Source organism: Crocodylus siamensis, chromosome 1 (genome assembly GCF_052110815.1).
Source record: "Crocodylus siamensis isolate JL-2025a chromosome 1, ASM5211081v1, whole genome shotgun sequence".
NCBI lineage: Eukaryota > Metazoa > Chordata > Crocodylia > Crocodylidae > Crocodylus > Crocodylus siamensis.
The window spans coordinates 199457846-199474240 of NC_143395.1; the positions used below are offsets into that span (position 1 = coordinate 199457846).

The 16395-nt window shown below is 48.2% G+C and overlaps 1 protein-coding gene across 2 annotated transcripts in view; it reads left to right on the top strand.

The window, feature by feature from the left end:
• RRBP1 (ribosome binding protein 1) overlaps positions 1–7965 on the top strand; it is a 60437-nt gene extending 52472 nt beyond the window's left edge. For both annotated transcript variants that reach the window (XM_090052307.1, XM_090052317.1), the window contains exons 20-24: positions 352–441; positions 1728–1811; positions 3959–4057; positions 6000–6143; positions 7453–7965. In XM_090052307.1, coding sequence (XP_089908433.1) covers positions 352–441; positions 1728–1811; positions 3959–4057; positions 6000–6143; positions 7453–7494 — 459 coding nt within the window. In that variant the 3' untranslated portion in view covers positions 7495–7965. The remainder of the gene's footprint in view (positions 1–351; positions 442–1727; positions 1812–3958; positions 4058–5999; positions 6144–7452) is intronic.
• The last annotated feature ends 8430 nt before the right edge of the window (positions 7966–16395 follow it).

The following is a 16395-nucleotide window of genomic DNA, read 5'->3' on the forward strand; positions in this document are numbered from 1 at the left end:
TGAATATTGAGCAGGTGTGTTTTCCTCCGACAACTTTGTCCATCTCCTCCCCCCGCCCCCCCTCCAGCTTGTGCAGATCAGGACACTTGCTGAAGAACAGTTTATAGTGCAAACCTTAAGGTTCAGTACCCATGTGTCCATAAATTGCAATGCTCTATGAATGAGGTGTGAATTGCTGATCAGGCAGAAGCTTAACTTGCTGGTTGGGGTGACCTTGTCCTTCAGAATGGAAGCAAGGACACATTAAATTTTTGTTTTGCCTTCAAGTGTAGGTGTCCTTCAGACCCAGTGTGCATGCACCTTGACAGCTGCTGCAGGTAACTGAGCCACACTTGCTGGTCCTTGTTTCAGGTCAGGCAGCAGTTGAGTGAATTGAAGAACCATGTGCAAGATGGAGTAGTTGGGTTACAGGCTGACCAAAACGAGCACAAGCCTCTCGAGGTTAGGGTGGTGAGATCCCTGTGTATCCCAAGATGCTGATTAACCATTACACCTGTCTTGTCTCCCCATCTGTTCCTGCATGATAACAGCACGTGGCTTCACTGATGGCTGTTGTGAATGTATTGAATGAAGTGGGGGGAGGAGTGTCATGGTGCTCTTGTTGGGGTGATTAACTTTGTGAATGGGGTAACAGGAGAGGAAGAAGTGATGTTACCCTGGGCCAGCTCTAATGTTAAAGAGACTATCCAAAAACCTCCAGCTCTCAGATAAGGGTGGTGGTGTTACAGGCTGTCCAGATGCAGCAAAACAGATGCAGCTCTCTGTCACAAGGACTGAATAGACAGCAGGGAGGGAAGGAAGTACCGCTCTTTACTTGAGTTAGGGCAGAGAGGAAGGGCATTTGTGTCCCCTCTTGTTTGTCTAAAAGGGGGAGGGTGGAGAAAGAAACTGGAATCATGACTTTGTTCTGGAGAGAGAATTTTTTTGGGGGGGGGGGGGAGGGGAGGGGGCAGGGGCTGCTGTCAGCCAATGTTTCCACCCCCAGTAGCTTTAGGGCATCAGGGACTGGAAGTCAAGCGGGCAGGGAGTACTGAGGGGAGAGGTGCACTCAGCCCCTTACTAGAAGAACTCATTATCCCCCCCCCCCCATACCCTTCTCCTGTCTTTGGCTGGATACTACTGGTTGCTTCAGTTTTTATAGTCTCACCCCCTTCCCTCATGTGAGACCCCAAAGGGTGGGGGCTTCCTGGGTTTGAGGCTAGAGCTCACAAAGGAGAAAGGATACCCATATGCTTATTTAACCAGAGTTGGGTTAGGGGCAGTAGGTGAGACTGTCACCACTAACACCTCTTCTGTAGCTTACTGACACCACGATCTGTGTTGCCTGCTCCTTAGGCCCTAACCCTTTTCACTGTGGAGCCTTCCCCAAGGTGCTGTTTTATTGTCTGTGTGTTGGGAGAGCTGCCAGCTAAATCTGTATGTCCCAGTCTGATCTGACTGCTCCAGCCCAAATTTAATGGGGGCTCTGTAGGTAGAGCCAGTGTCCAGCCTCCCACCAGGAGTTGGCATGGTCTGAAGATGGAAAACTACTAGCTGTACATTTCCTTTAGCTGAATCTTGATCTTTACCAAAAGGGGAAGCTTTGAGGGAAGTGCAGCCTGGCAGCTGCTTCTCAGGGCTTTGGGGAAAGCTCTGGATTTTGTCTCTCTCTTCTAGCTTTCAAGTTAAATCCTTGCAGTTGATTGGTGTCCCTGACTTAAGGACTCTTTCCTTCTCTTTTTTTGTAGTTGAAAACTCAACTGGAGCAAACAGAAGCAAACTTGGATAGCGAGCAAGCGCTCAGGCAGAAGCTAGCACTGGAGCTGGAAGAAGTAAGTCTCTACCCCTGAGAGAGAGGAGGGGTGACTGCTGTTGGCCAAAAACAGGTCTTGCACCCAGAGAATCAGGTTTCTGCACAACCTGGTGGCAGAAATAAAGGTCAGATGTGAGACCTTACATAATCCCTAGTTACAGCAGGGTTCTGTGTCCTTTCCCCACTGAATCTCTCCTTGTTGCCTCCAAATGAAGGTGATCAGACTAAGGGGTTATGAGCTTATCCTATAGTTATTTAGTCTAAAACACAAAGCAAAAAGGCCCATAACCTTTTAACCCTTCTGACAGTGCCAAAGAACCAATGGGTTAATACTATAAAAAGTGCCTCCCTCCCTCCCCCTTTGAGACTAGCTTCTTCATGGTGCACACTTAATAGTTGATACTGTGTAGACTCATATAGTAATAAAGGTAGCAAAAATGGTTTGTCAAATCAAATGCTTTGCTCTGAAGCTTGTTTCTGCGCATCAAGTAATTTCCTTTTAGGGTTACAATGATGGAGAGTATAATATGCGTATGCCACTTCCTAAAATATTTGTCATCTTCCTGTTGGCAAAATATTTTAAGTATCTAAAGCTGCAGTAACAAACCTCAAGTTGTATTTGCCTGAAGGCAAATATCTACTCCCGGGTCCTCTTTTGCAACCATTTGGAAATTGTCCTATATTTTCCCCTGAGTAGTGACTTAATGAGTCTTTTTTTGAGGATCCAAGCTAAGGTGTTTATTAATGGCTGGGTGCTTGACACTGACAGCTGAGGCCCCTTCATAAGGTGTCCAGTTGGGCTCTTAAAATACCTACTTGCCTCAAATGTAGATATGCTTTACATACACTATAGGCCAACAGCTAGGGTTCCCTTCTTTAGCATTTTTTTCTCACCCTGTTGTACTCCACATTCTTTCCCTTCCCTACTAAAGAAGCCCTGAAGACTCCTACTTTTTTCTCTCTGTATTTGATGTGCAGAAAATGACTCTCACAGTCGGGATGTGTTGGCTGTCAGTTTTGGAATTCTCTATATTTTTTTTTTTTTCTCCCCCTGCATGCTTCCCCCATTCCCACCTCCCGAAGGAAAAAAAAGAAAAAATGCAAACAAAAACTGCTTTCCAAATAGCTTTCAAATAAGCTTTTTATCTTGAGCCTGAATAATGGGATCTGAGTCTATTGTATTGAGGGAAAGGAGGACTGGCTGTCTCTGGAGAGAGAGCTCTCCTGTATTACCACCACAGGAAGAGAAGGGGCAGGACTGAGCCAGCCCTGTGAGCAGGTGCCAGCTACCCCAAGTTTGTTTAAATGAAGGCAGTTGCTGAAATTCCTCCTTTCCAACATGACCACCATGGAATGGGGTGAGACTTGGGATGCTCTTTGACCCCCTCTCCGACCCGCAAACACGCAACCAACACTGATGCCTGATACTTAAGTTAGATGTCTGTTTTTTGACCATAAACCCATAGGCAAAATCCAGCGTCAGGGCCTAGCCATAGCAGCTGGTTTCTAGGAGCAGTCTGCCATAGAATCAGAAAATTCAGGTAAGGAGGGACCTCAGAAGGTCATTTGGTTTAACCCCCTTCTCAAAGCAGGACAGTTCTGAGCTAGATCATCTCACCCAAGGCTTTGTCTAGCTGGATCTTAAAAACCTCCAAGGATGGAGATTTCACTACCTCTCTGGGTGACCTGCTCTACTGCTTCACCACCCTCCTAGTGAGGGTTTTTCCTAATATCCAACCTAAACTTCCCATGCTGCAACTTGAGACCACTGCTCCTTGTTCTGTCATCTGCCACCAGTGAGAACAGCCTAGCTCCATCCTTTTTGGACCCACCCTTCAGGTAGTTTGAAGGCTTTGGTCAAATCCCCCCTCAGCCTTCTCTTCGGCAGACTAAATAAGTCCAGTTACCCCAGCCTTGCCTCAAGTGTGTGCGCGCACATGTGCATGTGTAGACACATTTACACTTTAATGTGCACTGATGAACATGTAGATGGCAGAACTGGAAGTAGCTACAGCCCTCAGGTCCAGGCTTCAGAGCACCTAACCTTCCCTGGGCAGAGCCATTTATAGCCTACTTTTTATACTTTTCCAAGATCACTACCTAGGCCATTCTAGCATCTCCCAGTCAGCTGGGTAAGGCCTAACCTGTGCAATTCTCACCCTCCAGGCTCAGAACTCGGTATGCTGTTTGCAAGTTGAACTCGAGAAGCTGAGGTCTGCTGAAAATGTGGCATCCTCTGGGATGGAAGAAGCACAGCAGCTCAAGGTAATGCTGTGCAAAAGGCACCTGTGAGCCAAGAAAGGCAAATGACTTGTCACAACTTGGCAGGGCCTAGTTCTGGTCTGTCTGGCTGCAGAAGCAGCATGCCTGTACCTCAGCTGATCAGGAGAACATAAGACTTGTCACTTACTGGGTCAGACCATCGGTACATCTTTCTCAGTATCCTGAGTCTTACAGTGGCAGAGATTGGATGCTACAAGGGAGAGTGAACTGGGTATGACCAGGATTTTATCCACTGTTCTTCTCGCTTCCAGCCTCCAGCATTTAAGCTCTCAGAAATTCTGATCCAGAGGCTATATTCCTAACTCCCATGCCCAATAGCTACTGATGCACCTTTAGATCCAAGAATTTGTCCAATCCCTTTTTTTTTTTAATCTGGCTAGACTGTAAGCTTCCCAGCACCTGGTAGCAATGAGTTCCACATTGTGATTACACATGGTGTGGAAAGAACTTCTTTTTATTTAAAACTTAGTACCTACTAGTTCCATTTTGTAACCCTTAGTTCTTTTATCATGAAAGTAAATAATAAATTCTTATTTACTTTCTCTTCACCACTTAGTATTTTGTAAACCCATATGTTTTGAAGCATGCCCCAGGATGGACTTGAGGTGTGGCCCTAATGCCAGGTGCCATGGGGCAAGGGGTAGGTCTGGGGTTGGATAAAGCCTAGACAAGGCCACTGTAAACAGGGTTCCTGGGTTATCCCAGTGCACAGAGGGTGTAATTTTTGTTTTGTTTCTTGCTTCTGCAGCAGCCCAGATTGCAAGTGGTATAAAGCAGTGACACCGCCCACTCCCCCTTGCCCATGTCAGACCTAACACACAGCATGGCAAAGTGGTGCCAGGGGGTCTGTGTTTGAGGTCTAGCTAATCAGGAGCAGGGTACAGAACACATGGTGTAGTCAAGCTCGCTGCACTTGCCCTGGATGAGGATTGTATCTCTCATGTTGTACTGTACTGACAGCCTGCTAACCCCCAGTTAAGGGCTGTCCTTAAATTTCTGCTCATCCTAAGCTAGGATGTGGCCCATAACTCGTAAGGGTAGGACAGGAGTTAAACAAGGGTGGGGAGGAATTAAGACTGACACTGCTTCTGCCTTCTGGCCTGACATGGGTGAAAGGGAGAGCTCCACACCTTTAAAATGGACATCTGGGATGTCCTTCTTATGCTGCCTTGTCAGCCTTGCAAGAAAAGGAATGGACCCCATCCTCCCCCACTTGCTGCTCTGACTCGGCATCTAGTGGTGAGACATGAGGTGTAGACATATGACACTTATTCCAGATTTAATTTTTCCCTAGACTTTATTCTTCAGTAACTTACTGCAGAGTAAGGAGCAGCCATGCAACCAATTCTCTCAAGCTGGCTGTCTGCAACAAGTGCTATCAACCTAACATGGGCAGGGCAGCATGACTTGGAGCAGTGGGGGATATGGTGGAAAAATAATAGCTTCTGCCACGACCACATAGTCGTGCCAGAAGTACAGCAGCAGCCAGAAGTGTGTGCTGTCCCCATTCATCCCACTGCCCTGAGCACCCTGAGTCTCTAGGTCCTGCTACCACACCTGGCCGCTAGGTGGAATGTGAACCAGTCTGCACTGAAGAAACAGCTGTTTGGGTGAGCTCAACCAAGAGACCAGGCACCTGATATAGCAAACTTCTCATTACAGAGCAAAATTTAGTTACATAGTGTGTGTGTCCCCCCCACCCTAGATTACCATTGACGTTTGCTGCCAAAGCAGGTCTCCATGCTGTATCCTTGTGTGCAGAGGCTCAGGAGAGCCTTTTCAGAAGGGAGATGGGGAAGACCTGGGGGGGAGCGCAGCCTCCCATGCTGATTTCATGAACACTGGTGCACTCTCAAAAGGGATTGGGGTCCAGTTGGTAGATGATAATTTGGGATGATGGCTTTTCTTCATCTACTGTGTGTAGGAAAGGCTTGAAAAAGAAAAGAAATTAACAAAGGACTTGGGACGAGCTGCGACCAAGCTCCAAGAGCTGTTGAAGGTTACCCAGGAACAGTTGGGCAAGGAAAGAGAAATGGTGAAGAAATTGAAAGAGCAGCTTCAGGAAACGGTACTTCCTTGTCTGGGTGTCAAAACTGTGTGTGTTTGCAGTGGTAGTCTAAAAAACATGAACAAAGGCTGGAAGAATAGTTCCACTCTGGTTTAGAGAAGAAAAAACTGGTGGAGGATTTGGTAGGTTCTCAAGCCTACAAAGGGTAGTTTATAAAGAGGGGAGGGACTACTATTCTGTGCCCAAAGGGAACAGGACAAGAAGGAATGGGCTTAAATTATTGCAAGGGAGATTTAGGCTGGCTGTTAAACCTCTGAGGTGGTTCAGCACTGGAACGGATTCCCTATAGAGTAGTAGAATCTCCATTCCTGGAAGTTTTTTAAGTGCAGGTTGCACAAATGTTTGACTGATATGAATTAAATGGGTACTGTCCTGCTTTGAGCAGGGGGTTGGACTAGATGACCTCCTGAGGTCCCTTTCAGCCTTACTCTTTCCCTGATTCTGTGTCCCTCTTTCGTGAGGTGAGGGTTGATTGGAGGCAGCATGTACACTTGTAGTCCTTCGGGGGAGGCTGCCCCTGAAATGAACAAACCAGACAAAGGGTGGGGGTTCTGTCCTCCATTTTGCATAATATGTAACAAAGGCTTGGAGATGGAAATAACCTTGCTCATGGTCACGTGGGAGGATTTGTAGCAGACCTAGGTCTCCTGAGCCCAGTCCTGGGCTGTAGCCAGTAACTTGGAGCTTACTTTTCAACAGGCTGATGCAGATGCTGGGCAAGGGATGAGGTAATGTATTGTGCTTATGCATGCGTACACACACAGATGGGAACTCCTACAAGAGTACACCATATATTAGCTAAGCTAATCTTGGCCATCTCTTTTTTGTAGAGTTGGGAAGGGGAGTAGATTCTTTTTCCTCCTCAATTTTGTCTAGAATTACAGCTTTCCTTGAAAAGCCATGCTGAGGGCAGGATCTGACCAGAAGAGTGTTAGCGTAACACCTGGGTTAGAGGTTCTCGAAGGCAGGTGCTGCAAAAAGTCTCTTTATGATGTAATTATTCAACAAAAAAATTGTTGCTTCAATTTTGTGTGCCTTGGCATGTCTACATATGCACTTTAATGTGTATTAGCCTATGTTAATGTGCATTAAAGCATCACAAAAGTACACTTTTAGCTAAATGTACATTAACATTGGCCAGCGTGCCTTTTTTTTAGTACTTCACAATGGAGGTACTAAAGTTTTTAATGGGTATTAGCAAAAGCACATTAATGAATTTGTAGATGTGCCTATGTGTGAACCACAGTGCAGTAACCTTTTTTTTTTTTTACTGCTTCCTCTCTTGCTTCCCCCCCCTACCCCCCTGCAGGGAGAAGATAATGATGGTTCAAAAGAAGGCACTTCTGTCTGATCAGGTGGAGATCAAGAACTTGCTATTCAACTTACCAAAATGCCTTACACATTCCTAAAATATACGCTCAATTTACTGTAGCTAAAGATACAAGCCATTAGTGACCCAAAAACCTCCTAGTCCCAAAACATAAAGAGAGAAATCCAAGTAAACCCTACAGACATGCATTTGTAAAGGAATCTTCATACTCTTTTGTACAACGGTTCCCTTGGCCGAGCTCCGACTGCATCAGGAAGCCAGCCCCAAGCCTTACCTTCTGTAGCAACGGAATCCATGAATGTGTGAAAAGGGAAGATTGTTTGTACATCAGTCGGTGCAATTTCTTTTCCTCACTTTTGGGAGTGAGAGGAAGTCTGAAATTAAGGCCCGCACCCCCAGTGGAGAAACACCTCTGCTGGGGGAGATGGCTGTTCAGTAACTGTCCTTATGAATTTCTGGGTGTTAATGCAATTAAACAGATGTTGTAGCTGACTGAGGGTTGATTTGGTCCTTCATTTGCTCTAGCTGGCTGATGGCTTGGAATATGTGAACGGCACAAAGTGCCCAGCTCTTTTGTGGGAGGTGGTGTGAGATCTTTGTCTTGAGGTCTTCTGTATGAGAGGCTCAGGGTGGACTTCCATGGAAGGAGTTATCAGTGAAAACCTTACAAACTGCTTCCCTGTATCCAGCAGTTATTACCTCACTGTTTCATGGCTCTAAGATCTTCCTGTGCATGAGGTGCTGGTAGGGCTGTGTCCTTTATGACAGGTACCAGGTGACATAGGCATAGTCTAGAGATGATCCTGTCTTGAGTGGAGGTTGGCTTAGATTACCTCCTGAGTTCCCTCCCAATCTTACTTTTCTAGGATTCTAGGGCATTTTTCCATGTGCAAGTGCCACAGCGCTGGGTGCTTTGAAACCTCATTGAAAAGCAGCCAGCACTGCAAAGGTTGCGGTTGTATAAGTGGCGAAATGCATGTCAGCGCTGAAAAAATGGCAGCGATGCACTTTGAACTAAAACACGGAGTGCTTTAGTTCAAAAGTGCACCGCCACCATTTCCTGCACACTGACATGCATTTCACCACTTACACAACTGCACATGGCACAGCACAATGTGCATCAGCTCGTGTGGAGCAGACTCGATTAACTGCTCGGAAGTGGCGGATCTGTGGCATGTCACCAAACAAAACAGTATGTGTATAAGTGTCCCTAGAGCCTGGAGCTCTGCAGGAGGAAGAGAGATGGATCCTAGACAGGTGTGGGGTTTTTTTAGCTTGGTACAGTCCTGGGTTTCCTTTAAAACTCTGGGCTTTTTCATGGAAGGGGGTAAAGTATGTCACTTCTTCCCCCACCTCCAGTACTAGCTATTTTGACCTGTGGTCCACTGACCCCTGGGGGTCTGAAGACTGTCTAAGGTGCCTGTGAAAGATGACTATGATCAATCAAAAATATGCAAATACCCACACTTGTAGTTCAAAGGGGTCCACACCTCCATTAGACATTTTTTAGGAGTTTGCAAATGAAGAAAGGTTGAAAACCACTGATTTTTAAATCATCCAACCATGAGCCCAAGGCTGAATATGACCTAGGTCTAGAAAAGATGTCATCTTGCTCGGACTCTCACTACCTTCACTTAATTGGAACTGGTGGCAAAACTGTATAGGCTGCAGTAGTAAATGTGGGGTAAGACTAGTCTTCCAGGATAGGGGATGGGGGGGAGAATTTCTAAGTCTTTGCTTAGAGAAGCTCACCTTCCTGTTTTTGTGCCACATGTCCTGAAGAGAACACGTGGGCGTTAAGTCCTGAAACTTAATTGGACTCTAGGCAGGGTACTGAAGACTTGCATGTTAGCATCTAATTTAGCAGGCAGTGTCCTAGTGAGAATTGAGAACAGCCTGGCATCTACGTGTGCACCCCCATATACATGCAAGTAACCAGCAGGGCAGCTAGGAGCCCTGCGATACGAAGTGCAGGGGCAGTGTCAGAGCTGGTTTGGCTCTATGCTGCTCTTGCTTTTTTGGCAGTGAGCATGCCAGGCAACAGGGGGCGCAGGATGCTCATCTGAGCCCAGCTCTGCAGTGATCCTTCTGGCACTGTTGTAGGACCATGTGCTGCAGGGAAAGGGGGAGAAGCTGGCTGCTCTGCCTTGCGGACAGCTGTATTGTTTAGGACTAGGATGGAGATCCTTCTGTCTGCTGTCTTTGGTGTGAGCAGGGGGAATGGGATGGCTCCTGTACACATAGGGACTTGCATATCAAAATGGTGCTTAGATACCTAATAGAACAAGATCTGGCTGACAGGGGCCTATGTGGTGGGATGCCCCTTGGGGGGGCTAGGTGGGGTGTATCTGGACCTTCAGGAAGTATCCTGTCCCACCTGCTTGCTCTATGCAGCTGCCAGGGCTAGCAGTGAGCTGGCTCCTGCAACTGGCCAGCTGCCTGGATGATGGGTTCCTACTGCATGACTTGTGACTGTCCCAGCTGTATGTGTATACCCAGCCTCAAACCAAGCTTGTTAGACAGTGTGTGCAAGGCAGCTGGCGTGTGGTGTTTCTTTCTGCACTGAGGCATAACTAGAGCTTTTACATGATGTCAACTTTCCACCTAGCAGTTCCCAAGCTCTAATTCCTTTTACTTTGCTGGGGTTGGGGCTTCCGATAGGCTTCCCCAGCCCATTGCTCCCAAGGTAGCGGTGTTCCCTAGCTGCTGGAGTTGGCTGTTCGACAGTCTTGGGAGCAGAGCCACTCTGCCAAGACAACAGCACCCACAACTCGCCTAGGAAAAGGCAGATGAGATGCACTGAGTGCTTCTACATTATAGAACTGACCCCAAAGCAAGTGGCACCTGGCCTGGGCCAAGCCCTTTGGCCTGAGAGGTGTGTGGGGGGTGAGGGGTGGCTTCTGGAGTTTAGGGCCAGCTGGGATCATTTGTTCACCTGGTCAAACACAGGCCAGAGTGCTTCATCCATCAGCTCCTGTAATGAGCCTGGTAATGTGTGTCTGACTGAAGCATCTTCTGTATCCTCCAGGTTTGAGCTGACCAGATAAAATCCTTCCACTACTTCCCCTTGGTATCTTCTTCCCAGGCGTGAGCCCTCCTTCTTTGTGTAAAACTACACCTCTTATTACTAATTTTTGATTTTTGTCTGATACCTATTGAAACCGGACACACGTCTCTGTTAGCATTTGGAGCCCTTCAGCACCTGTATCCCCTCCCCAGGAAGTTGTGTAGACGCATGTAATGCGCTCATCTCTGTCATGCTAACAGCACTTACCTCCTTCAGTCTTCCTTGAATGCATTTTCCCCCACTCCCCCTAACAATGTTGTTCCTTTCTACCCTTTCTCTGTTTTTTCCACATCTTTAAAACACAAACACCAAAACTGGGTGCTGTACTTCAGTGTTGGTCTCAGAGAGATCGCAGCAGTGTAAATATCCTCCCCATGCTGTGCTACTCATGCATCTAAGGGTTCCCACTCCATCACCCTGGGAGCTTTTGTGGCTTGTCTACTCTGACCCCTAAATCTTTCCCAGTATATGCTTCCCATGTTCTGTAGGCAAGACGTACATATTTTGTCTCCAGCTACCAAACTTTGTCTTTGGCTCTATTTTTAAATTAATTTTGCTTTCAAACAGGCCCAGCCAACTAACTAATATGGACCTCTCTGAGATTGCCCTGTCCGTGTTCTTATTTATCATACTCTACTAGTTTTTTGTTTGATTGGGTTTTTCTGTCCTCCACAACGTGTGGGGTTTTTTTGTTTTTGTTTTTGTTTGGTTGGGTTTTTTTGTTTTTTGTTTTCCTTCCCATGTGCTTGCATATCACTGATAAAAACATGGAATAGCATTAGGCTAGTATTGATCTATATAACTTCAGAAGAAACGTCTTCCATAATCTCTTCCCCCTGCGGCCCCCCCCCCCCCCCCATAATGATTCTCTAGCAAGATGAGATGCTTGAAGTCTGTCATCAGTCGATTCTTAATCCTTTTAATGTGTACTTGCATGCTACTCAGTACTCATTCATTTAATGAAAACGTTTGTTTTGGAACCAAGTCCAAATGGCATACAGACGTCTGTTTATAGATATTGTTACTTTTTTTTATCAAAAAAGCCAAGATGAAATTAGGTGTTGGACAAGGCCTAATTCCCATAGTGCAATGTTCTGGCACTGTATTTTCTGGAGCAAGATAGTGTGCACATGAAGGGCAGGGGCCTCTGGATCCAAAACACCCTGAACTGGAGCACTTCCCTGTGTTCCCTGCTACCCTCTGCAAGCCTACAATAGTGACCTGGGGCCAGTAGTAACTAGGTGAGGGTAACGGGGGCACCAGTAATATGGGGGGAGAGAGGCTGTGTGGCAAGTGGGATGGTGGTTCTCCCCCCACCTTGGGAGCCTCTGCCTGAGTTGGCATACCTGTACCTGATGGCACATCTGGGGCAAGGGGGAAGCAAACAGGGACCTACGGAGCCCCTGCCATGGGGCTGCTGCTACCAGAGCCAGAGCGGCTGAGTAGATGGGGGCCCAAGGGCTCCTCAGGTAGAGAGGGCTGTCCTGTGAAATGTGTAAAACTTTCCATGTGTCCATCATCTTACCCCCGCCCCCCCCCCCCCCCCCGCAAAAATAAGTGAGTGCTTAGGAGAGTAAGCTGCTAGGGCAGTATTGGCTGCCTTCAGTTTGTAGAGTGCCCAGGCAGGTAAGGCTTTCCTCATCTGCTGCCCATGAGCTCACTGTGCCTATGCCTGGGGCAAGGTGGTGAGCAGGGTAAGGGCACTGTGCTATTCTTCCATTGATGTGGGGGAGGAGGAAGGACAGGCCCTGGAGCAATGGGCTCCTACATGTTCAGATGGTGCCAGTGGATGTGTGTCACTGAAGAAGCAATGCTCCCTACCTTCTATTTGTCCCATCTCTGGAAAAGTAGTGCCCAGTCCCACCCACCACCACTCCCTGCCTCCTGTATGCATGGATTAAAGAGCAAGCAAAGGGGGATGGGCCGACATGGGGCCAGGGGCTGTTCTGCCAAGAGAACACCCCCCAGGCTTCGCTTGGTCCAGGAACCCTGCTGGGACTACAGCTGGGCACAGGACTCACTGGTTATTACCTGATGACTAACCATGAGCTATGTGGATGTAAACTGTTTCCAGACAACCATGTCCCTTCCTGGCTCCAGGCATGATACCAAATTTCAGCTTGAGAGGAGCAGGGCCTCTTGGCTCTCATCCCAAGTTGAAAGCTTGCCCCCACCCACCTCCATTAGCTTCTTTCTCTTTCAGCGAAGGAGGAACGTGGGGCTGGAAAGGGCTCAGTGTGTTTTCCTTGGCAGCTGCCACATGGCCAGCTTTGCGTTCATTGGCATATGGTGCATCCTGCATGGGGGATTGTCTTTCCTTCCCAGAGGATTTTGGCAATGGGGGCCAAGAGCAGCCAGCAGTTCGTAACTGGGTCGGAGTCCTGCATCCCAGCAGAGGGAACCAGGCCTCCAATGCTTTGACTGGGCAGAAAGCCAGGCATTGGCCTCCCCATGTGATGCCATTGGCTGAATCTTCCTGGGGGGTGTTTGAGTGGGTGGGAAAGGTTACTGGTCACCTGGTTAATTCTAACCTGAGCCTGAAGCTGAATCACTTCTCACAAGGGGCTGGGTGGGTGTTCAAGGGCCCTACAGCATCTACCGCCTGCCAGCTAGCTGTTGGTGTTGGCCGTGTAGCTCGTTTTCCCTGGAAACTGAATTTCATCAGCTGCCTGGAGCTGTGGGTATGGTGCAGATAGTGCCTCTCTAATGCCAGTGAAGGACAGACCCTGCCCACCTGCTGTCACTGGCATGCACCAACCCCAAAAATGCAGTGGTCAAACTGCTTGGGGGTGCTGCCCATGCACACTAAAGCATGCTGAAAATGGCTCTCATCTGTTGGGGGCAAGGGAGGGTCATGTGTTAGCAGAAGCCGGGGAGGGGGAGGCAGCTGTACTTGGGAGTGTACTCCTCCCGCTAGAGCACTGGAGATGCTCATAAATCTACATGATATGCAAAACTCTGACTTTGCACCTCAGCCTTGCTGGCACTTTATTTTTAAATTTCAAAGTGATTTGAGAGAGTGTGAAAATGAAGAGTCAGCAGGAATTAGGAGCCTCAGGGCCTAGGTCACTTGTGGAAGTGAGAGTGAGGAGCCTATATCGCTGAGACACTTCTGAAATTCTTCTCTAGCACTTACAGGGAGAAAACTCATACTTGGGTCAACAGTGGGGTCTGAACCTAGTTGTCACTACAATGCACATGGAGGACTGGGGTTATACATGGCATGGACTACCTAACTGCCCCACTCTAGTGCTGCTGGTTCTAAAAACATTATCAACTGCATTGCTGCTAACAGGTGTTGAGTTTCCCCAAACCAGGCCTGTAAACATAGGCCCTTTATCAGGGTCATTTCTATATGTATCCCAGTACAAAGCATAAAGTGCATAAAACTCCAACCTTGTTCTTCAGTCTGCTTCTAGAGGATGACAAAGAGCAGCCCCTGCCATGTGCATCACACTAACATACAGATGTGGGAGGGAGACAGCAGTGAAAGAAAGCAGCATGAAAAGATACAGCTTCACCTTCCAGGATAGATGAATGCCATGCTCAGGCATCAAACTGTTCCGTTCTGCAAGGGGAGGAGCTCTGGCCTAGGGCATGATGCTGAGGCTGAGACCTTAGCAAGATTCAACAAGGGACTGATTACTAATCAGTGACTAGACAGTGCTGGGATAATGAGAGGTCTTGATAGCCCTGGTTGTCCCTTCCAGTCCTAGGTTCCTGGGGGCAGAATGTGAGAACCTTTGTTCTGCAGCCCAAAGACAAAGATCATGGTGAGAGGTTGTTGCGGGGGAGGGAGAGGCACAATTGCCCCTCAGCCTGCTTGCTATGGGGGGTCTGGCAGCTCTCTCTGCATGACCTGGATATGGCAGTGCCTTAGATATGGCACTGGATGGAAAGGACCTGGGGCCTGGCCCCTGTCTGCCTGTTCCTGTGATCCTAAGTGACCCTTCCTTGTTTAATTTGGACTAACCCTTGTTTTGGGTTCTCCTGCTATAGTCTTGCTTTCACGCTTCTGTTATATTTTTTTCAGACAGAAAAGGTGCATCCCTGGAAGCCTAGCAGCACCTCTTCCTCCTGCTTGGCTAATTTGCTTACTGAAATCCTGGTGGAGGGTGTCAGCCAGGTTGTTTTGCAGGGGGTCTAGGAGGGTTAGGAGCCTACTCCCCGCTGAATGCCAAAAATGTGCTAGTGCCTAATGCCCTTAGGCCACTTAGAAAGCCCCACTGTTTGTATCCCAAGGTAGGAAAGCCAGGTTCTCCTGGCTTTGACACAGGTCTGCATGCCTTAAATACCTTGAAGTATCTGAGCCTAATGGCAGGGAAGCCCTGCCAGGGGCTGGTTTAAGCTGGTGCAGAAGGAAGTTGAACTATATAGTTGCCTGCAAAACGTGGTGGTGATATAATCTGACCTCTTTTGGCAGGCACTGAGCTCTCCTGAGAGTCCTGAGCCTGGGGGGGGGGGAAGAAGGGGGGAGGAGATATTAGGAGAACTGAGTTCCTTTCATTCATTAACTTCCTTTTCTTGGTCATCTGCCCACAAGCCATAACTCAGCTGTAGGCTGCAGCTTCTGCCATATCTGTGTTCCCTTGGATGCTTTTGCAACTCCGCCAGCTGAGTTTTTGCTTCAGGAACTGGCATGGGGTCCTGTTGCAGGCCTAGTTTCCTGAGTGACTGTGCTGCCGTTCACAATCTGCCAAGTTCAGCTTCCCCCCACTGGGCTTCCCTGACCTAGTGCCGAACCATCTCCTGGTTCTGACTTTTTGGAAGCACACCTCAGCATGGGAATGCAGGGCTGTGACTGGCAGGCTCCGGCTCATGCTGGGGGGCTGGAGGCTGCACAACTCTTTCTGCAAGATGAGAAGAAACCCAAGTGACATGGGATAGCAAGGGTTGTGGGAGGGAGCTGGGGAGAGTATGGGGGTGTGTGGAATATGATTAAAATATTTGAGGTGCTTGTGAAACTGGCTCCCTAGATTGTTAAACACTCTGTCTCTCTCCAATGTAATGAGAACATTGATGATGGTCCCCTGGGGGGGGAGCTCAGTGCTGCTCCTCGGATAAGCAGAGCTTTAGGCCCAGCCTGGGGTCTGAGAGAAGCTATGCCGCATAAATTTTGTGCCACTGGGCCTGGCTGCAGTTACTTGCCCCTCAACGGACCCAACCAAGGCAGGTCTTCTAGTAGATCATGTCTGTCCCATCTCCTTAGATGTGGTTTTGAACATAAATGCAAAATGGGTGGCTGGAGGGAGCTGAGTGCCTCTTCCAAATGAGTAATGGGGAGGATGAACATCCTAAAATAATAGAGTATTAAGGTTGTTGGGATTTGGCTGTCACATGGACCTGGTTATCCACCTCTGTGCCTTGGCTTGGTGTCTGACTAGCTGGGAGGGTGCTGCGCTGAGCCTAGCCCTCAGAGCAGAAGCTGTCACAATGCCTAAGTGCCTTCCAACAATGCAGCAAGTGATGTAACTGCAGCTCTGCACTGCCTGCTCTCCCCAGGGAGAAAATGTGTTTAGATTTGGGATTTAAAAAATGCAGAAGTAGCAATACCCTGGTTAGGAAAGGAAATCAAGCATGTGCAGCTCTGGGGGCAGACGAGGGGAAGAAGTGTCATGACCTTTGGTTCCCGAGGCGACTTTATGCCATAATCGCCCACGCAGATAAAGAACATAAGCACAAGGGCCAGTGTGAAGGATGCCTTGAGACATGCTGCCCCAGGCACCTCTGTGCTTGGGATGTGGCACATGGTACAGGACAAAGACATGCTGTCCTTGTATAGCAGAGGAGAGATGAACTGGGACTGAGGCCAGGAGCAGAGTCCAAGTGTTGAGAATGCATGGCTCCAGGCACAG